Source organism: Apteryx mantelli, chromosome 18 (assembly GCF_036417845.1).
Source record: "Apteryx mantelli isolate bAptMan1 chromosome 18, bAptMan1.hap1, whole genome shotgun sequence".
Lineage (NCBI taxonomy): Eukaryota > Metazoa > Chordata > Aves > Apterygiformes > Apterygidae > Apteryx > Apteryx mantelli.
Window position 1 is genome coordinate 4,055,823 of NC_089995.1, and position 22,442 is coordinate 4,078,264.

A 22,442-nucleotide genomic window follows, 5' to 3' on the forward strand; every position below is an offset into this window, starting at 1 on the left:
GCTACTAGTTTGAGGTATTGAATAAGTAACATTGTTACATGACCCTAAGCAGCCTGGTGTAACTTTGAAGTTGGCCCTGTTTCCAGCGGGGTGTTGGACTGGATGACCTCCAGAGGTCCTTCCCAGCCTAAATCATTCTGTGATTCTATTAAAAAAACACCTGGGAGGGAATTAGAAAATGATTCAGAGAATTGGGTTCTCATTTTAAGATACCCTTGTTTCCTTGTATGGTCTTTCAATAACACATTTTTATTTACATTATTTTCAGATCATTTTCAGATAAGTATTTGTAAATATGCACAGAATAGGGGAGAACTGTAATATATGAAGTAAGAAGGTTCTGAAAGATGAAATATAAGTGTTCCTTGACAGTTGGTTAGGCTACATTCAGAATTGTTTAAGAGTAAACCGAAGCAAACTTGTGTTCTCACCCGGTGTGAACGTTTTCCCCAGGCTTTCTACCATTGCAGTAGAATCACTGACTGCTCTACATACTGTGTCTCCCTGTCCTTCATTTTCTAGGCACTTGGGATCACATGAGGCAAAATTTTTGGTTTGTTTTATGGTGTATTTTTTGTCTTTTAGTTTTGGTCATGTGTATTATGTGAAGAAACTTTTTAACTTTGAATATCTTTCTGTTTTAGATATGGAAGTGCTCATTAGTGTTTTTCCTGGCTATTGCTAATAACTTCTTGCTTTTCAGTAAAACTGTTAAGCTGCTACAAGACAGGAAAAAGGGAGGTGATTTAAAATATCTCTTCCAGGTAATCAATCATCAGATTATCAGATTTCAATCATCAGTTAACAGATTTCAAGGAAGAAGTTTGCTTAAAGGGCAGGGAGGGGGAAGTAACAAAGTTTTGACTTAATATTTTTGCTCTGGGTGATCACATTAAGATTATTGCATTACCCTAATTAAAAATTAATTGAATACAGTGAATAAGTAGCTTATGTGTGACCATCTCTTCTCGCTACTGTGTCATATGGCTAAAGCAGTGATAAGCAGAGGGCCTCCACGTAATTCTTCCTTCACCCTGCTATAACAAAAGGCAGGAGGAGACTTTAGGCAAATTTCTTCAGAAAACTTCTTTTTCATGCTTTTAAGGTAAGGTCCAAAATAATCTGCTGCTGTCAACACCGGCATTAATATTTGACTCTGAGGTGCTGGAGATTAGAATTTTGCTCTGTAGAAACTGCTTAACCTCAGAGCTGGCTGAAGGTTAACAGTACTGTAGGACTAAATGAGGTGTTATAAACTAGACAGAATGAAAAATACTGCTGCTTTTAGTAACTTTGTTTTTTGTAACTGTCATGGGCTTGTTCTCTTAAATATTTGTTCCATGCTCAAAGTTGTCCTTTGACATTTATGCAGAGTGGCATTGAAGAACATAACCTCAAAGCTGTAAAACAAATATATGTATTTCTATGGTTGCAATGGAATCTTATTTAGATAAATTGCAAACAAGGCTGTATGCTGTAGAATATTATCTTTATAAAACAACTGCTATTCAAAGAAAGTACTAATGCTTGTACATGTGTCTGATCAGTTTACTGTTAGCGCACAGTTCAACAGTGACTGCTTATAAACTGTATGGGCGCACTAGCTGCTTTTCAGCTGGGAAAATTTTCTTCCAGGATTGCCACTGGAAAATGTGATTTATGCTTTCTAGTTATTTTATTTTTAGAAACCTGGAAATATGACAATGTTTTCTTTAAAAGAATGAAGTGAAAAGAAAAAAGGCTTTGTCCGTTAGGGTTCAGTCAACACAAGACTGTAGGTTATGTGCTATGTCACTCTTTAACTGTCTTTCCTTCCTCTCTCAGGAAGGATGGCCCTGAAGTTACAGCATGGATATTTTTTTATTTCAGAGAACTATATTTCCACAAAACTCAGTACAGGAGACAGTTCAGGGTGCACAGAAGTGGAAGAATTAGGAGGGAGAGCTATGTCTAATTTCTACAGGATGCGTTAGTTCTGATTGCAGGGACCTGACACCTTTTTATCGGAGATCTGTAATAAGAGCCTGGAAGGAATTGTGTAAGGTTAGAGAAACTTAGGTATTTGAAGGTGCCAGAAGGAATATTTTCGTGTGAGAAGAAGTTAAGAATACTGCTCGTTCTGAGAACTTGATCCACAGTATAATCAGTCACCGCCACTTCTGGAGCCTTCCCCTCTTCAAGGCAGCAACTCTCTAATCATAATATTATCTGCTGATAGTTTTCAGGTCGTGAATTTAAGCTGTGTGTTGGAAGCTGAACTGTTTTTAAACCATCCATAAATAAATGTGGTGTAGTTGTCTGCACTCACAGTAGACCAGCTGCTATGGAGGCAGATTTGGGGCTAAAGTTGATTAGTCTTTTTTGATTAATTATGTTCTGCAGTCAGATGTATAGGGGTTTGTTTCTCCATTAAAAAAGGTCAACCAGCATTGATTTTAAAATTTTGACATATAGAGTAGGCTACCTGAAGAGGGAGCCTAGAAAAATAGTGTTTCACCCATTAAGAAATGGATAAAAGAGCACAAACTCTTACAGACTGACTTCAGTTTTGCAAGTGTATTTTTGGCCCTGATAACACTTGGGTACTTTCAGACATAAAAAGAATAAAACTTGAATACCTGGTTTCTTGAAAGAAAGACCATTTATCTTGCCTTGAGGGTAGCAAGGTGGCTGCTTACTTCCCAATCCAGAATTGATAACATTGCTCTGGATGTGCACTAACAGTGAAAAATTTTCATGAAAACCCATCACATAAGTATTAACACGAGGCTTAGCTTTGAGTCAATGCAGTATTGTGTTGAAACTATATTATAACAATAAACTTTTTTTTTTTAAGATAGAAAAGGCCAAAATGAATTATTTAATGTTGTGGTTTGTAAAATGCAGGAGCCCTAATAGGTTAATGTCGGTAACTCCAGCATAGTTAAGAAATACGCTACGTTTTTGGTAGTTACGAAGCTATCAGTTTCCCGACTCCTCCTTTGTGTACCTAAAAATACTTTAATACTGTCTATTGTGTGTTAAAAAGCATGCCAAGTTTAATATATCTTGTTTTCCCACTCTGGTATTTAAGAGCCAGCCATTTTAAGTATTGCTCCCTCTTTAAGATTACAGTAGTGAACCAGTTTTAGCTTAGTGGTTTGCATGTACGAATTATTGTCTTCCTTGAAATGGATTGCGCCATGACGAGGAAACAGCTGAAATAAAAATAGACTATCTCTTTGTTTTCGCAAATGGTTTTAATTATCTTGTGCAGCTCTGCAGTGGCTTTTCTTGCCAGACTTCTTGGAATTAAGCAAAAGGCATATGATGTTCGTGTACTTTTTTGTCTTTTTTCCCCATTTGAACATATATTAAAAATTAGTCACAACTAACATCCTCTTAGTTACGAAGAATAAAAAATGAATTATAGGAAATTCATTGGCAAGTTATCTGAGTTGGTAGCAAAGCCTGTTTTGTCCCTTGTCTATCTCTCCTGACTGCCACATTTTTACTGTCTTTGAGAACGACTTATGGTTGGAGAAATAATGGCATATTACTGAAAGGTGAAATTACCAAATTATATATTTTTTTCTTTTAATTTTACAAGTTGCAATACTGTTTCTTCGCATTTCTTTTTTTTCCCCCAAGTATTTTATTCAATATCAAATGAATCATTTATACGGAAAAGTTCAAGTGTAATATTTCTATTGAGCTGGAAGTTACACAAGCAGGTTTTGGGTGCACAGAAATGCTAATGAATGAATTCTATTTAATTTTGATGCAAGTCTTTGGGAGGCCTGAAGACACAGTTTAATTCAGATTGCAAGCAGTGCTGTTGGAAGCATTTTTTTCTGCAGATTTAAGTTGACAGACAGGTTTTTCTAACCTGTGAGGTTTGCTTCAGGAACACTGCTGATCACTAGGTGAATGTCGTCTTGGTATCTGGTTACAATGTTCCCAGACCACTTTTGCCTTTCTTTGGGTGGTCTTTTTATTTGGATAGCCAAGACTAATATTTCTTATCTTTTCCAATTTAGAAACTGTGGATTCACAACACTTCCTATGTTAAATTCCTCTTTGAGGTAGGTATCAAGGTAGATATTCAGGAAAAACAAGGAATCAGCCCTGAGGATTAATCTTGCAGAAGTAATTGTCCCAGGTTTTTTTAGGAAAGGTGTATGAGGCTGTTATTAGTTCCCTAGTCCTTCACCACTGCAATTTTTAATCTGTTCATAATGCAAAGAGGAGAGCCATCTTTTGGTCCTAGTCTAGGATATCAATGCGGTGCAGGCAGGTGATCATTCACTCTCGTGCATGAGGTTGCGGGAAACTAGTGTAACAGAAACAAACTAGCAAACTAGAAACAAACTGTGTGAGAGCTATCAGATGCCCTTTCTGTAATTTACTTTGAAAGTCTTTGAGTCAGTTAATTTTACCCGCTCACACTCACCCTCTCATAGATTTCATGTATTCACTCTCTCATGCTCATATACTCACAAGCACCAGGTTGTTTTTCTGTGTTCGGGTGGTTTAGCCAGTATCCCTTCTGGGCAAAATGGAAGATGGACCTCATGCCGTCGGGCAACTGCTTAACATGTCTCTTGGGTTCCTCTTGGTGACAACAAACTACTCTTTGGATAGATCTTTTAAACCTTATAGGAGTCAGTAGCTGTTCCAGGGTGGTCCTTGGCTTCGGGATCTTGCTTGTTTCAGCCTCCGTAAATCTGCAGTGAAGGCTAATGCTGGCTCTTTGTTTCTTCCTCGGTTGGAATATGGGCCTCTTTATAGCTGCAGTACGTTTTCTTTTGGGGGGGCTAACAGGAGAAGGAATGAGGTATGTGATGTGCCATAACCCTGTCGCCAGTCCCCTCTCTTTTAAAGCACAGGTTCTTCTGCTGGCCGGTCATCTGTGCTGTAGTTTTATTGGAGCGAAGGCATTCTGGTCTTGACACAAGCACACTCCTCAGTTTTATTGCTGCAAGAATCGTCCTTTGTTACCAATAAAGGCCATTCTTTTAATCTTTGTTCTTCTGTTTTTTTTTCCTGGTACTTACACATGCACATTTCCATTCTTTCTTTGTTTATACCAATCTTAATGTTCCCATTACAATTCTATACATGGTATGTTTACTTGTTGCAGAAGTAAAGTTGAATAGAAGACTCATGAGGATATTAATCTAGAACAGATTCAGACATTCTCGCACACAAAATATAATTAGGCCATTTGATTTAAAGGACATGTGATTTCTGACGCTGATATACCACTGTACTTTGAAAGAGAGGAAGAAAGATGATCTGTAAGTAGACTGATAAAAAAGTGGTTCCTGTCTTGAGCCAAAAAATACAATAGGCCATATGTGTTGTATACTTTAATTAGATGTCAAAACTCCAGAATACTTGCTTACATCTTTTGAGACAGCAAAAGGGATAGAGGTTCTACTTCAATGTCAAGGATTTCTCAGTAGCCAGTCCATAGCAGGGAAAGAACAGAAGCTGGGCAGCTTTTCTATGTTTCATAGGTTATATATCTTGTTTTTTCATCATTGCAACCTCTGAAAGTCATGTCACTTGACTTGCTTCCCAAACTGACTAAAATGTATTTCCCAGAAAACTATATTTTTAGCTATTATATTGAATTCACTCTAAAATCACAGAATTGCAGGACAGTTGAGGTTGGAAGGGACCTTTGCAGATCCTCTAATCCAACCCTCCTGCTCAAGCAGAGTCCCCTACAGCAGGTTGCCCAGGACCCTGTCCAGGTGCCTTTTGAATATATCCAAGGATGGAGACTAAACTGCCTCACTGGGCAAACTTCCAGTGTTCTGTCACCCTCACAGTAAAAAAGTTTTTTCTCATATTCAGACAGAACTTCTTGTGTCTCAGGTTGCGCCCATCAATTCTTGTCCTGTCACTGGCCACCACTGAAAAGAATCTGGCCCCATCATCTTTACACCCTCCCTTAAGATATTTATACACATTGATAAGATCCCCCCTCGGTCCTCTCTTCTCCAGGCTGAACAGTCCCAGCTCTTTCAGCCTTTCCTCATGTGATAGGTGCTCCAGTCCCTTCATCATCTTGGTGGCCCTTCACTGGACTCACTCCAGTAGCTCCATGTCTCTCTTGTACTGTGAGGACCAACACTGACACAGCACTGCAGATGTGGCCTCACAAGGGCTGAGTAGAGCAGAAGGATCACCTCCCTCGACCTGCTGGCAATGCTCTTCCTAATGCAACCCAGGATGCCATTGGCCTTCTTGGCGACAAGGGCATGTTGCTGGCTCACGGTCAACTTGTCCACCAGGAATCCCAGGTCCTTCTCCGCAGAACTACTTTCCAGCAGGTCAGCCCCCAGCCTGTCCTGCTGCATGGGGTTATTCCTCCTTAAGGTGCAGGACCCTGCACTTGCCTTTGTTGAACTTCATGAGGTTCCTCTCCGCCCACCTCTCCAGCCTGTCCAGGTCCCTCTGAATGGCAGCACAGCCCTCTGGGGTATCAGCCACTCCTCCCAGTTTGGTATCGTCAGCAAACTTGCTGAGGGTGCACTCTGTCCCTTCATCCAGGTCACTGATGAAGAAGTTGAACAAGACTGGACCCAGTACTGACCCCTGGGTACACTATTAGCAACAGGACTCCAACTAGACTTTGCCCCACTGATCACAACCCTCTGAGCTCTGCCATTCAGCCAGTTCTCAATCCACCTCATGGTCTGCTCATCTAGCCGGTACTTCCTCAGCTTGCCTATGAGGATGTTATGGGAGGCAGTGTTGTCTTTGAATCTGCACCTCACTACTGTTTATCAGAACAGTGGCCTGTATGTTAGCTCTGTAAATAGTTAAAATAAATATACGTACAGCAAAACGGAGGCATGCCTGTTGTGTTAGCTGGCGTATCAGTGCTGGCTCTAATCTAGCCTGTACAGTTATTGATAGCAGTGCAGATATGACATCGTGAACTTGCATAGCTCGCGCACACTTCTGTACCTTGCTTCTCTGTCAGGCTCACACAGCACTCAAGGAAATCCGTTTTATAGTTTCCTTGCTCTTGTTAGCTTTGCTAGCTAAAAGCAAGTTGGTATGGCAATGTTTGCCTATGCCACAATAGCATTTTCACTTAGGTGTAAATCTATTTTTTGATGCTGCTTCTGTGCCTACAGTTCAAACAACTGAAAAAGTTTAAAGGGTGCTAAATTCTTTTTAACGCTTGAGTTGTACATGAATATGATCCGTAACGGCTAATATTGGGAAGATGCTTGGTATAACTATTAGGTTTCGTTGCGGAAATTATAGAGTTCTTCCATAATGTGTTACACATTTGCTCTGAATAGCTGTAATAAAGTTATAGTGTTACTTTTGTCTTGAAAACATTCTAGGTGCAAAAGTTATTTTGAGGAATTATGAGACTCGAGCTACTAAGTCAGTAATTGAACCTAGAGTCTATTTTTGGACTCAGCGTGCACTGTATTTCACATCTGGTCAAAACAGGATTTAGGTATCTGGATTTTAAATTTCAGCAGATGTATTATGGCAGATACTGTTTTCAGTGAATTGCTGTAGTGCTGCACACATGCAATAATGGCGAAGGAAGCTAAGCTGCTTTCTGCTGTTAGACCTTTTTGTTTCCATTCCTTCTGCAAATATCCCCTGGGGCAAAACTCATAATTGCTTCCCTTTCCACCCTCTACTCAATATTCTTATAATCTGTGTCTGTTCTTTTCTTCCTTGTTGACACTTATTTAACTTACATATTTCTTCTTGTTTGGGCAAAACGGACCGTGTTTCTTAAAGCTTATTTTAAGGAAAAGCCAATAAAAATGTAGAACAATAGAAAGAGTGTGTAAAACCATTTTTTAAAGGATGAAAGTTGAACACTTTAAATAGCTGTGAATTTGCTATCAATTTTTTAAAATGTTTTTAAACAAGAAAGTTGCCAAACTAACTGTGTCTACTTAGGCTTACTAGATAATTATATTCAACCTTTAATAGAAAAGAACTTTGCTATAATGCAGGCCTGCGGTTAAGGAGAGGTTACAGTATTTGGGTGGGGGACAGTGTTTGTGTTTAAGTTCTTACACATAAAAAAGTACAATATAAGCATGAACAAGTGACTTTGAACTTCCTCTGAAATACGTAGTCTAATCTCAGCTGCATGCAATGCACTTACATATCTGTTGATTAAAAATTAATCTGCTGTAAAGGGAACATAGATATGACATCTGACATGCAGATATTTACACAAAATTTTGTATGGTTTGCACTTATTCCAAAAGTCTGTATTCCTGTGTGCGCAGTGAGGTTTTCAAAACTGTTGTTAAAATTACTCAGCATAATTAAAGTAATATTTTTTCGTTATTGCAAATATCTTTACTGGATCATTAGTAAAATGGTAAGTAGTAAATACCCTTTCTGAACTGACACACTTCTAAAGACTACATGATGATTGCAGTGCTTGAATTGTGTAAAGCAGGCCCTATGCTTCTAAAACTTTGAGGGAAAGAGCAGTTCAGTCTGTGTTCTTAAAATTGATTACTGCACCAACACCATAAAAGTGTTACAGGGGCCAAGCGTGTGCAATTATTTCAGTACTTTTTACATTATAAAGAGCACATGCAGCATATTTTCAAAGCTATGTATTAATAATATGCAACCACAAAATTTCATTCTGGCATAGTTATGTCTTCTGTTCATTGAAATGAATATATACAACATAAAATTACCGTGTTAGATAAGTCAGTTCTTTAACAGATTAATCCTGTTATTGAATAAAATCACAAGTTAAACTGGTATGACACTGCCTAAAGATCTTTAAAGCCTTAGATAGCATTTTTCTTCTATTTATACCCCTTGTTTTTTTTGTGGTAAGAAGCTCCTTCCCTTTTCTTACCTTTGCTTCAATGACGAAGGGCTTAAAGCTCCCCACTTCTTCTCATCCTTTGTTAAAGCAAAATAGGTGAGCGGACTCTCCCTTCCTGCCGCCTTGTTTCCGAAAGTGCTGGTGGTATCTGGGCTGTGTTCCTCTAGAATTTCTTCCTTTTCTCCCCCCGCACAAAGTTGGGTATCGAAGTTTGCTGTCTTGGATTAAAATGCCACTGAAGATGATGTAATTTGGCCTCACAGCATCAGTTTGTGCCTTAGGGGAGACTTTCTAAGAAAGAACTAAAGCTAGAGGTGGGAGTGAAAGAGCTCTGAATCCCCAAAGGATTCGTGGACCAACTTCATTACTGTAGGCTGAGTTATTTTAAGCCCTGGTTGTTGGGACCTGCCTGCACACCAGCGGTGCCATACGCCGTTTCTGAAACTGCACAACATAACTGTAGTTTGTCTTGTTGTTAATATGTTGTGTTAAGCATGCAAAAATTTTGTAGCTACTTGCATTAGAGTGCAAGTGTCCACAGCAAGTCTATTGCTGGTTTTTTATTTTCGCCACTGTTTTCTTCATACCGTGAGTTTAATGAATTCTGACTATCTGCTTTTGTACTGCTCTCTTCAAAAGTAGGAATGAGAGACATGTTTTGCATTGAACGGCCAAAGCATCAAGTAGTTATCAACCTGATAAAACCTGTGGAGATCTCCCTTGAATCTTAGCACTGGGTTTGATTTAATTGAGATATGAAGTACTATGCGTGGACTGACTTCGTTACAACTTAATAGCCCTGTCGAGTGGCAACACAGAACGGTCGCTTGAAGGAATGACAGGATGGGGTCAGCTAGTAGCTGGCGTTGCTTCCCGTTTTGTCAGGACCGGGAAGAAGCTCCGGTTCTGTGATCTCTTGGAATATGTTCGGCATGTCGACCCCATGTTGTGTCCTTCCCTAGGCCTTGTAGGCTACCATACTTATTTCAGTAAGTTTGCTTTTCCAAAGGTGAAATGTAAACTTCTGAAGCTAATGTTGGCTGATGCATCTACTGCCACTACGTCTCTTTGCCAGCCCTCTTAAAGTGGTAACAATTCCTGATTCGTTTTGCATGCACGTACGCAAAGGAAAAATAATAAAAAGCCTTTCAGCTGTTTGAAAACAGTGGAAAATACTAGGTTGCTTAAAATTGAAGGTTGTCAGATGATTTAAAATCAACCAGCGTTGCAGCATAGTTCAGTGCAACTTTCTGCTGGGACCATATAAACAGTGACCAATGCAGCATAATTTATCTAATAATCTGCGCGTTATTGTAGCATGTTACAAAAACAAATCCAGCTGGGAGGATATATGCAGCCACTGAAGTCATTCCTGTGAGCATTTGAATGATTATTTCTGCTGGTTGAAAACATTAGTCCTGTATCATGATGTATTATTTTATCTTTTTGTATGCCCAATTTGAGCTTTAAAAGTCACAGGTAAAAATGATTTAACTGACCTAATACAAAGGCTTGTGTGCAAACCCTTGTTCCCAGTCTAGTTATGATGAAAGGCGCTAAGGGAAAATGTTGCATGTGCTTCAAAAATAAACTTCAGTTTTTCTCATACAACTTTTGTATGGCTATTTTGGTTCCAGGCAGCTGTAGATTAACTCAAGCCTGTGGCTGCCCAGGAACGGTTAAATCCTTATTGCTGTTGATGAGAATGGAGAAGAAGGGTAAATCATTTCGGGCTGAGTTGCAAATTTGGGAATCACAGAAAAAAGTCTGGTTATTTTTAATCTTTGCCATCAGTATGGGAATTTCCTATGTAATTTTAAATACTTTTTCAGAAGTGCACAATGGTTTAAATGAATGCTATTTTTGTAGCAAATTTATTCAGTATAATAAACATATTTCTGCTGTTTCTTAATATCAGCACTTTTCACCATGCTTGAAGCCATCTCTATGCTGCATTGAACTTGCATACTTTATTTAGAACTGCAGGGCTCAATCCAGCCCGAGCAGCTTGTAAAATCTTGTTGTTTGACCTGTGGGTGCAGGTCTTTCCTGCACAGTGTGTGGAACCTGTGGCTGCTTCTATTTTGGGAGAAACAAATGAGACTTCTGTAAAACTTGCTTTTAGCTAGTTGGTGTTGTAACAGGGATAAAACAAATAAAAGCTTTAGAACATGTAGAAGATTTGTATAACGTGAAGAAACTAGCTGACAGAAAACATAGCAAAATTAAGGTCAGTGATTCGAAAGACCGTAGTAGTAGAATAGCTATTTTAGATTAAAACTAAATGGGAAACATTTTTTTTTATTAAGTATATTCAATATGAGTTCCTAATATACACAAGAGGAGTTAAGTGCTAAAAATTAAGTATAAAAATAGAAATCAGCTGGATGTGTGTGTTTTATAGGGTTCTTGTTTTTTGCCGTCTCTCTGGGCTCCTTCAAAATGTTGCTCATTTAATCATCATGGATTCTTATTTAAATAATTAAAGTAATTTTAGCCGTGTTTCCCAAGGAAATGAGGTTTACGCAGTTGCACTGTCAGCCTGCCCTGTTACGCTCTCTTCTTCCCTTTTCCCCCCTCTGTCACCCCACAAACCTAAAATGGATGGGGAGGGAGGTATCAAAGATGATTAAATACGAGTTTATAGATGTGAGTTATGAAAAATCTGGAGAGAATATGTATGTGCATGGCAGGAAAGAGACTGAAAGTGGTGCCCAGCTGAGAGGAGAGCTGCAGTGCGAGTTCGGTAATGCTTCCTTGCCGGATGCCTGGCAGTGCGTGCGTGCGGCTTGGAACCAGCCATGGTGTTTCCTGGCTCTTCCCACCGGTGGTTAAGGGGGAATAGAGGAGGCGCGGGGGTCGGGTTTTAGGAAACACAGAATAGAGTTATTGATGTGCAGGGCACAGTTGATTGGTACAAAAAGATCTAGGACGCGAGCTCGCTTGCTGCTTCTTCCTGCGGAGCTTCCTCCGGTTAACTAAGGAAGCTTGCATTAGGTGAAGAGCCTCTGAGTTTTGGCAAACGCGCGGTGAAACAAAAGCCTTCGTTTTTATTGTTCAAAAAATAATAGGGAACTTTACTGCCGCTGAGAGAGCTGAACAATGTGTAACGGTGTAGTTTCTTATTTTTAGAAGGCTTGGGAAGCTAGTTTCTTGAAATCTGGCTAAAGCTGATTATTAGTAAAAACGGCAGGTCTCATGTCAATACCTGGACAGATCAATGTGATAACAAATTGATTTGTGTGTTTGCAGGACAGTCATTTTCGTTGTAATAAAGCTGCTAGAATTTATTTTTCTGCATATTTTCAATGAAAATGAGATCAAATATTACTAAGATTATTTAATGAGTGTATTTTTCAGGCTTAGAAATGAAAATTAGCTTTGAAGTATTTCTGAGGGAATGTATGCTGTATGTGCTTACCTTGCGACTTCAGATGTAAAGTAATTATCACCTTCAGTAAATGCATTTGTGTTGTGTGCAATGTTACTTCTCCAGGTGGAAAATAGCAGCTCTTCTCTACTGCAAACTCCTTTAGGCTGTCTTATATGTCTGTATTGGTCTAGACACCTTATTCAGCTGCCTCCTTAAAGCATAAGGAATACCTACTTAAGTTTGGTAGAACTAGTTACAAGATCAAACTTAAGAATTGTCCTCTAAAGTCTGTTAAATTTTAGATTGCTTTTGAAATACTTATATTAAAAGCTTTCACACTCTAGCAAGATTTAGATTTGTGTGATTCACACCTGGAATCTAGTAATTAAAAGCACTTACTTCCATCAGTAGCACTATAAGCTATTGAAGCAAGTTGTTAGTATGCTTTTTTGGTGGCGTCATGTTCTCCAGTAGTTAATACCGGTATCACCAAGCTGTTATGTGCAAGGACTTCATATTCTGTCACTTTTGAAATGTGCATGGAGTTCCCGATTTCACGTTTTCACAGAATATAGACTTTTCCTTTAAACTGCTGCTTCTAAAATGGAATTTGTGATACTCAAACTTATTTTCCAAATTCTATTTTGCATGGCATGCAGATGGTAACGTGTTCACCTGTTACTTAGTCTGTTTGTGCTGTTATCAGTTGGGAAATTATCCGTATGAATAGCCTTTTGCACTCGAGATACAAACATCAGCGCCTTAAGTTAACATGTTACTTCCTTTGTTGGAAATGATATTTGCGCGTGGCAAATGGCCTGAGACCTGGTATGTGAAGCCCGGTCTGCTTAAGGATTCGGATTTAGTGGTGAACCAAAGATGTGCAGCAGTGGGCTAGCAGCTTTGCGCGCCGGGAATAGCCGGCCGCTTGGCTAGAGAGTCCTCGGAATAGCTTAGCAGCGGGCACTGCCTCTCCACCGTTGGGAGCCCAAAGAAAGACAAGTTGCACACCTAGGTGGGTGAACGGTGTTGCAGTACGTCATGAACACCGGAGACTCTGAAGAGGTGACACAAGGGACATGGTGTGAGAGGGACTGAAGTATGAAATCTGGGAGGGAAGTGATCTTCAGCTGGTAATTTGGAGTCTTTAATAGGCTGTTCATTCTGCTGTAGGTAAATCCTGCTGTGGGTTTATTAATATAGATATTATAATAATACCATTTTATCATATGATAAATCGTATAATAATATAATATAATCATAATATCTTTATATAATACTACATATACATAGATTTACTAATATATTTAGCTGCTAAGGAAGGTTAAGTTGAGAATACATTTTAAAAACAAATAGGAGACAAGGATATCTGGATATTTCTGACATAACCTTTATTTTAAATGAAATACTACACCATTTCATTTATATCTGTTAACATCAGAGTAATATGATGCATCTTGTCCCTGTCTCCCCCTTCCTCCCCTGCAACCAGACAGTGAATTAAGTTCAAAGTGCAGTAGGAATCTGTTCACTACAGTGTGTTTTGCAGAGGGCGGTGGGACACTCCGGCTGGTCTGGCAGTGGGGCTTGAGGTACGGTAGAGGGGGAAGGTTGGGCTGTAAATTAAATTTGTTACATACTCTTTCAGGAATGATGTTTCCTCTTTAGGAAAGCTCTTTGTAGAGTTTCATACCGCATTGGTGGACTCAATCTGGCCAAGTGGAAGCAAAGACACACAGAAGCAGGCTTTTCTAAATCTGAAATTTACTTTTTAATTTGTAAGTTCCAGGATTAATCTCTTTTGGGAAAAAGAAGGAATGGTTCCTTTGTAATCTTTTTTTTCTCTCCTGGTGGGTTTTGTTTTCTAAACCAAGTAGAACTTGTCTTTGGTAGGTAAACTTCTTATCCAGGATTTATGACATCAAAAAGGGCAGAGGTTGTCAGACACAAGAGGTACAGTAAATTTTGCAAAGATTAGAACTTCATTCACGCTCAGTTAATTGGCAAATTAAGAGGACAAAATCAAAAGACCTTTTTTTTGCCCAGCACGTGAATGTTTGCAGTTGACATAATGGTAGAGACTAGGCCCTTTGTGGACCATATTTTGCGCTTTGAGAAAATGGAGAGCAACTAGAAAGAAAACAAGTGTGGTGGGTTTGCTTCCAGTGTAATGTATCTGCACATCAGAAAGTAGGTCATTTGGTTTTTAGGTTTTCTGAGGTTTTAAACTTTTGCATTTCCTCTTCATCCAGATTCAAGATCCAGCCCATATTATGGCTGGCAGTGGCTCCAGATCAGGATCAGCCAGTGGATTTTCCATGAAATCGCAGCTTCAAATCACTGGTAAGTCTTTTGAAACAATATATCCTTTTCTGGTTAAAAAAATGTAAACATAAAAAGTTTTTTTGCATAATTCAGTAGAAGTTACTAGTATGTTGTGTTTCAGGAAGTTTTGAGTAGTACAAAACTCAAGAGAAGTTGCAAACTAAAATTGATGGTGTAACATCATCATGACTTAGCAGAAACATTGCTTTTTTTATTCAGGGTTTTATTTGAGGTGCCTTTTTGAAATGATAGGTTTTCCTACAAGGAAGAAAGAAATAATTGTTTTTGAATATTGTTAAGTCAAATGTACAGAACAATTCTCTTTTAAATGTGAGAATGTAAGATAATATTCCTTTCTGTTACTAACACTTGACATAACATTGAATCTAGCACTTTCATTTAATAATCAAGCTAAATGAATCGGAACTGATGTTTATCAAGTCTGAGTTCTTGATTCTCATTTGTTAACGTGTTTTTATGGCCAGCGTTGTAAAGGAGCTTTAATCAAAGTGTTAGTGAGAATATTACTGTAAGTGAGCACCTGCAGATTGCATGGGAATGGATTTCCATGGCATACTTCTTGTAGTGCCCCACCAACAGAGTAGCCGTTCAGACTTTAGCACCAAGTTTTCTCACTTGTTCTCTATCTGGCAAATATTACTGAAATATCAAGACTGAATCCTGAAGCATGGGAATGGGACGTCTGTGGATGTATGCAAATCTTTGTTTAGAAGCATCAAGCGTAAATTTTGCACCCTTGGTGTGGAAGATATGTGGGTATGTGAAGAACTTTCACAAATTTTATATCATGGGGATGAAAAGAATCATCAAAAATAAGTGGGAACTTTAAAACAGGAAGAAGAGTGAAACTAAATAAATTATATACTGCCTCTAGCCATCACAATGAGGTCAAGCTTTCTGTTGTCTCAGTGGGCCATGTGACTGAGAGAAATCTTGTCTCCGCAGATGGGTGTTGGAGGGAAAGATTGATGAACTTTGCAAGGAGGTTTGTTCTCCCCATAGCCAAGTAGAGCAGAGCTAAGAATGAAAATAGTGATTCCTGTCTAAGGTTTGTCCCATTAAAAGGCCTATGACTCATATGGAGAAAGTGAAGCTGAAGAAATGTCTCCTGTTTAGACTGGAGACTCTTGAGATGTTTGATTCTTGATTTCTTTAGAACTTCAGCCACAGTCTGCAAGAAAGCTATTTCCTGTGCAAGCAGACTTTACCTTTTTTTGTAGAAAGTTCTGTAAACACCTCTTCCTTCTCTTTTAGTTGTGCTGTCTCCATTATAGTTTTAAGTGAGCTTTCAGGTTTTCTGGGCAAATAAGAACTTTGAAAATAGGTACAACACTGCAGAGCTGTACTGTATCAAACCAGGTCTTGATGTCTTAGGAGAGCCAGTGATGTTGAGGCATGAGATGCTGCAGTATTTAAATACTGCTGATGCAAGGGGAAGGGAAGGGGAGCTATTCATGAAGACTAACGGTGGCTAACTGAAGAAATTTCCATAGGATCTCTGTAATATAAAGAGAAAGAAGTTCCTTTGGGAGCAGTTCAGAGCAGTTTATACTAAGCTACTTCTCTAAATCTCTAAAGGAGTGTAGACTAGAAATGGAATCTAGGTAGATTAGCCATATGGGCTTGAATTAGTCTGCTTTTTTTCTTAAGCCTATAGTGCAGCTGAGATGGACGATGAAAACAGAGGAGACCAGGCTGTCATTTGTCAGAACAGAGTGGGGTTCACTAGCCAGCTAGAAATGGTAGTATATTTGTTTTAAGTACTGTTTTGTGAGCTTAGTGTTGTTGAGGAATCCAAGAACATTCCTTATCTGTGAATCAAATAGACATTGAGGGTGGGCAGGTGCACCCGTACATTTCTTTGGCTAAATGGAGGCAGCAGGATCAGTGTTTGGCAAGATAGCATCTCAGTCAATGATGTTGAATTTTTTTATTTATTTATTTTCTGAAACAAACAGGAGAAGGGTGATGGGGGGTTGCTGTCCAGACGTTATCATCAAGAATATATTCACTACCATGAGTAAAGCTCTAGAGAGTTCCAAGTCCTGTCCAGATTTGTTTTTTGTCTAGAAAAGTAGGTAGTTATTGAAACTCAGAGTTACCTGTAGCTAGTTTTTCTGGAAATTTGCTTTGCTATAGAAAACTTAACACAAAATGCATTCTCTTACTTTTATTTAGTTAGTTAGTTTTGCCAGAAGTGACAGCAGCTGCTCATGACTCTTTAGTGAGAGAGACAGATCATGTTTTGGACTTCTTGACAAGCGAGTGTAATAAACTGCAGGAGTTTTCTCGACAGGTGGAGGCTGTAGAGGATATTTTCTACATTCAACACATAAGTGTGTTTGTAGAACTTATACTGATGATTATCAATTATAGTGTCTGATCCTCTAGAAAAAGTACTGTTGCATGTTTTAGGCTTTCACGTGAGCGATTGCGTTGTATAAAATGGTCTGGAATGCAAGAGTAGGTGCATTTAACGTATTTGTTCTCTTGAGCGTTATTGTCAAGCATCAATGACCTGACACTTGGATACTGAAGCGCCCAACTGAAAAACATCACTTGCAGTTGAAGTCTCATCGAGTCTGTTTTGTTTTTCTCTTTCTTAACAGTTATTTCAGCAAAACTAAAAGAAAAAAATAAATGGTTTGGACCTAGCCCTTATGTGGAAGTCTCAGTAGATGGACAGTCAAAGAAGACAGAAAAATGCAACAATACAAGTAGTCCGAAGTGGAAACAGCATCTTACAGTGTAGGTTTGATGGCTTGGCTTTCCAGTTGGATTAGTTGAGCTAAATTAATGCCATGTAATTGACATCAGACTTAAGGGTTGGGGTTTTTGTCTTTTATTTTATTTATTTATTTATTTATTTTTAAGCAATGTGTTCTATTTTACATGATACGAAGATATCTGTGTAATTTCTGGAGCGCATGCGATACCACAGTCGGGAATATATATCTATAAAACAATTGTATAACTTTCCAATAGAAAGGCACAGTGCTTAAGAGGGAATGCATTGTGTATTAATGTACATGGCATATAAAAACAGCTTTAATTGCATGAGTAATAAGGAAAGCAAGGTAATTTGATAATAAAACTCAGTGTCCCATATATGTTTTTGTTGCCATATTTAAGATTACAACATTGTAAAAATACCATGGCTGGAAAGCATGGCATAGTTTGTGTAGCAGTGTCGATTGTATAGTATGTCATAGCACTGTTAGCTCCATCTTGCACGCTTCTAACTTCGGTCACAAGTACAAAATTCCTGACGAGTTTGTGCTCACAAAGCGCAAAACCAACGTTAGTCTGAAGAGGAATGCAGTTACTGATTTTTGTTTATCCCAGTGTTTGTGTGGTGAGATAATAGCAAGTATAAAGCACAGGTGTTAAAGACAAAAACCAAAAACCTGCACTCTTTATGACATTTTTTGCACAAGAACGCATGACATGAAACATTGCAATAAACAGCACTCTTCTGCTGATACATTCATTTACACTTAAGTCACAGATTATTAGTCTTGGGGCACCTTGAACATTCCTGTCTGGTGGAAAACCTCTGTGCCTGTGCATTTCTTGTAACTCAGGCCGTTGTGAAGTTAGCTGTTAGAATTCACCTTATTTATGTTTTCCACTGTGAAGAAATATATCAAGAAAAAAACGTTCCTTTTGCACTTCATGCACATCACTGTGCTAAGATTCCAAGAGCAGGTTGTTCTAGCTTCTATAACCTGCTTCTTTTATTTATTTATTTATTTTATTTTATTTTTATGTTTGTGGCTTATGCTACCCAAGTCCACACAGTCATACATGGACAATTTTTGCTCTTGTTCCTTGTATGCTGAAAAGAGACACTGAATGCATTTCAACTTCATTGAAGATTCCACTAATGCTACACAGAACTTAGTGGCCTAAGTGTCAAAATGTTTCATGAAACACATGTTGCTTAGGCTCAGAATAGTAACAAAAAATATAACGGTTTCTGCAAGTGATACGGACCATAGCTGCTTCTTTTCAAAGGCAGTCTGTTAGATGGAGCTGCATGTCCTGCAGGGGTTGCCTGTTAAAAAACAGACAAAAAAGCCTATGAGCATGGAAGTGTAGGCTTCTCAACCACGTTTGAGTGAAATGCTCTACTGAGAAAATAAGCAGCTGTTTGTACACCAGCCTCTAGCAAGTAAAGTACTTTAAAATGTTAAAATATTCTCTATAGGAAAGGAATATCAATATTAAACATGACCCTGAAGTTGATGTTAGGGATGTTTTTGGAAAAACAGAAATGTGTTCATACAACGTCAGAAACTAATATTGACATAAATTTGTTTCTCTGTCGTAATGCTTCTCAAAACTTAAGGGAACACATTTTTGTATCAATAAAGCAAGTCTCCTTTAAAATTTAAGACAAGCATTGAGAAAATGAAAGGGAAGTAGAAGGGAACAATTGAACTCTTATTTGCATTATTTGATTTGGAATGGAGAGAAACTGAAACAGGCCTGAAACCTGTTCTCTAAGAACATAATCAGATTGGGATACCATAAAAGGAAAACACCCTGCTCCTGGATATGACGAGGAAAGTTCTTTGAATCATTTAGTCATGGAACATGTAATCTTCTGGTCTCAGGAAATACATTTTGCAACGAGAAGTATACTAGTAAAATGTTAAATAATTTTGTATATATTCCTGATTCTTTGTCATAGCATGATTTAAGTATGTGGGAGCTTATTAGGGGAACAATCGGCTCTGAAAATATGTAAGATAGTTTTGGGTACATCCCTTTTTATGGAAAGTCCTGAATTTTCAGATAACCTCTTCAGCAAGCAAACTTGTCTTACCTCTGTATGTGAACAATTCTAACATCAAGGTACATATGCTCTGAACACTCACAAAACGTGAAACTGCAAGAATAAGTGGGGTTTTTTTTTCTAATGTTGATTACACTTAAATATTAATTGTGAGTTTTTTCCTTAAAAAAAAGTACTCAAACTATTAATAATCTTGAAACAATTTTGACTTTAATGCATCTTTCCTATATGATAACAAGAAGATGACTGCATATTAAAATGTCATAATTAGCAAGGGCTTAATGTTACCACCATTATTTCTTTATTTTAAAATATTTTTAAGTGACAGTTGAAGAGTATTGTTCAGTTCCATGCACATGGTATTCAACAAATACCTTTACACAGTGTTCAACTTTCTTTTTCTTCATGTTTTTTTTTCTTGTTTTTTTTTTTTCCCCTCCTCTCAGAATTGTCACTCCTGTGAGTAAATTAAACTTTCGAGTCTGGAGCCATCAGACACTAAAATCTGATGTTCTTCTGGGAAGTGCTGCCCTGGATATTCATGAGACTTTGAAATCAAACAGTATGAAGCGTAAGTATAAGATGAAAAATACTTTGGAACAAAATTTGTCAGACATCTGTAAACTTGAGTGCTATGTGCAAATCTTTAAAGACTCTGTTGGTCCTTAGGAGTTCCCTTTGCTAGAGACTCTTGCTACTACAGATTGCATTTAAGAACTTTCTCACATTTGTGAGATAGATAGATAGATACACGCACACACATATATGTACATATGTATATGTATGTATATGTATATAAATAATATATAAATATGTGTAATATTTACATATAAATAATATGTAAATATAATGTGTAATATAAATATTACACAGTCTGCTATGATGTCATTGAAAACATGGTGTTTTTCACTTTGCTAGTATGTGCAAGAGTGAAAGCCTAATTGAAAACAGTGTTTTTCCTTTTACATAAGAACAAAAACTCTGACGTGTTCCTGATTCCAGACCAGGATATACGTGAAGTTTATTTTTTCTGTTCTAGACAGTGTTATAAGGGTAATATTGTATTATTTCATGCATCTCAGAACTATTTAGCCTTTAGGTGGTATGTGCATCCTATGAAGCCTGAAAGGGGAATACAGAATGCTACAGCCCATTACAGAATTTATGTCGCTACAACATACAACCTTGTGTTGTCATCCTTGCCTTCTGTCCTTCGATGGAGCATTTGCTTCTGGCCTTTCAAGCGTGTGCATCGTAGTTGCAGCATGTTAGCAGCATTGTAGCGTGCTGTCCTCCTGCCAGTGTTATTCTTGCTGAATCTGGGCGATAATTACCTTGGGTAACTACGTTGTTCTGTATGACACCGGATACCCTGCTGTAATTCAGTGAATTTTGTTTCAAGTCATTTCATCGAGAGTGCGTGCTTATGATTGTGTTTTACTGTGACATGGAGTCATTTATCCTACGAGTATCGTTGGTCTAGGGATGTGATACAAAATCTTATTTTAACTGTGGATCTTGTGGTGATTAGATAAATGTGGAATCTTTTAATCTGAAGGTAGATTTGATATCTGCCCTGAACGAAGAAAAATATGAATTACATTTCCAAACTTTAGGTTTTTGAGGACAGCTGTTCTATTTGCTTCAAAGTGTGGGCAAAAACTTGAGTCTCAACTTTGGCTGTAATGATGATCCTTTCCTTAGGTAGCAATGGGTTTATGCTCCAGTTTTCCTCTTTTCATAGAAACAATATCTTTTTAGTGATATCTAGGCATGATTAATTTTATACAAAACAAAAAATTATGGACACAGAGCTGCGGTTCTGGGATTTTTTTCTTGATTGCTGTGGTCTGTGATTTGCTTCTTGAATAAAATGTACTTTTTTGTCATGTAGTAAGATAATTTCCATTTTTTTAATGTACTTTTTCAGTCGAGCAGGTAGTTGTGACATTGCACCTTGTTGGCGACAGAGAACCAGCAGAAATGGTAGGAGATTTGTCCGTCTGTCTAGATGGGATGCAAGTAGATCCTGAGCTCCTAACCAATGGTGATGCCTCAAGTGTAAGAAGTGAGTAATACTCAATTCAAGTGTACAATGATTGTAGTCTCTGGTATACAAAGCTTTTTTCTGGAAGCTTTAACACAGTATTTTACTAATGAAATATCAGTGGTCACTATAACTTCATGTTTATAAAGACCAGAGCTCGTCTGTGCTTTTATATGAGGTGGACTCACAGTCCACAGTGAAGATTTTCAGCCTTACTGTAATACAAATAAGATCCAAATCTTTATTTTCTGGACGGTGGTAAGTTAACCTAGCATTTCCAAACTACCTTTATGACTTACTTGAATGAAAGCCTCCAGCTCCCTGCCATGTTTAGAACATCATAAATAGAAGAGCAATAAAAATAAGTCAGTTTAATTTCAGAATAATAGGAGGTTGTATTCTACTGGCTAGAAAACTCAGTTTTATATTTATTTTCTTGAAATATGTCTTTTAATTTATGTAAAAGTTCTCATAGACTTTGTTAACTGTGGAGTGCTGCAGAGAGGGATCACTTATTTTTCCTGTTTTGCTGGCATCTTCAGTCTCAGATAACTAGTATAATTTTTAACTGAAAATCTTGAAGAATAAGTGTAAGATGTGTAATTACACTAAAATAACAACTAAGGGTTTTCAATTCCATTGCTGCAGAGCAGGCAAAAGAATATTTTTTGAGGGTGATGCAGAGTGCAAGTTAGGAATAGGTAAGAGATTATTTCCCCAGAAGAATCTGGCATCAGAGATACTGTCTCCTATAGCAGCCAGGTAGGTGGTTCATTGGCTTATTTAAGCAAGGCAGTTTTTAGTTTTCTGTTCCTTTTTAAAGTCTAAAAGAAGTTGCTTTCAAATTCCACCTAAATATCGTAGGAATATTGAATTAGCACACTAGCATTTCTTAAAGTTTTTAACATGATTCAAAGGAAGATGGATTAATAGATCGATCACGTGATCTGAGGGCTTGGGGGGTTATTTTTGTAAAGAAAAGCTGAATACTGGGATTGTATGGGGCTTGTAGAGCAAGGTTGAGGTATGTTGATAGAAGTAT

General features: G+C 38.0%; 1 protein-coding gene across 3 annotated transcripts in view; it reads left to right on the forward strand.

Annotated features, from left to right (window-relative positions):
* ITCH (itchy E3 ubiquitin protein ligase) overlaps positions 1-22,442 on the forward strand; it is a 67,518-nt gene that overhangs the window by 13,209 nt on the left and 31,867 nt on the right. For all 3 annotated transcript variants that reach the window (XM_013944783.2, XM_067308007.1, XM_067308008.1), the window contains exons 2-5: positions 14,459-14,549; positions 17,162-17,300; positions 19,800-19,924; positions 21,284-21,421. In XM_013944783.2, the coding sequence (XP_013800237.1) occupies positions 14,480-14,549; positions 17,162-17,300; positions 19,800-19,924; positions 21,284-21,421 (472 nt within the window). In that variant the 5' untranslated portion in view covers positions 14,459-14,479. The remainder of the gene's footprint in view (positions 1-14,458; positions 14,550-17,161; positions 17,301-19,799; positions 19,925-21,283; positions 21,422-22,442) is intronic.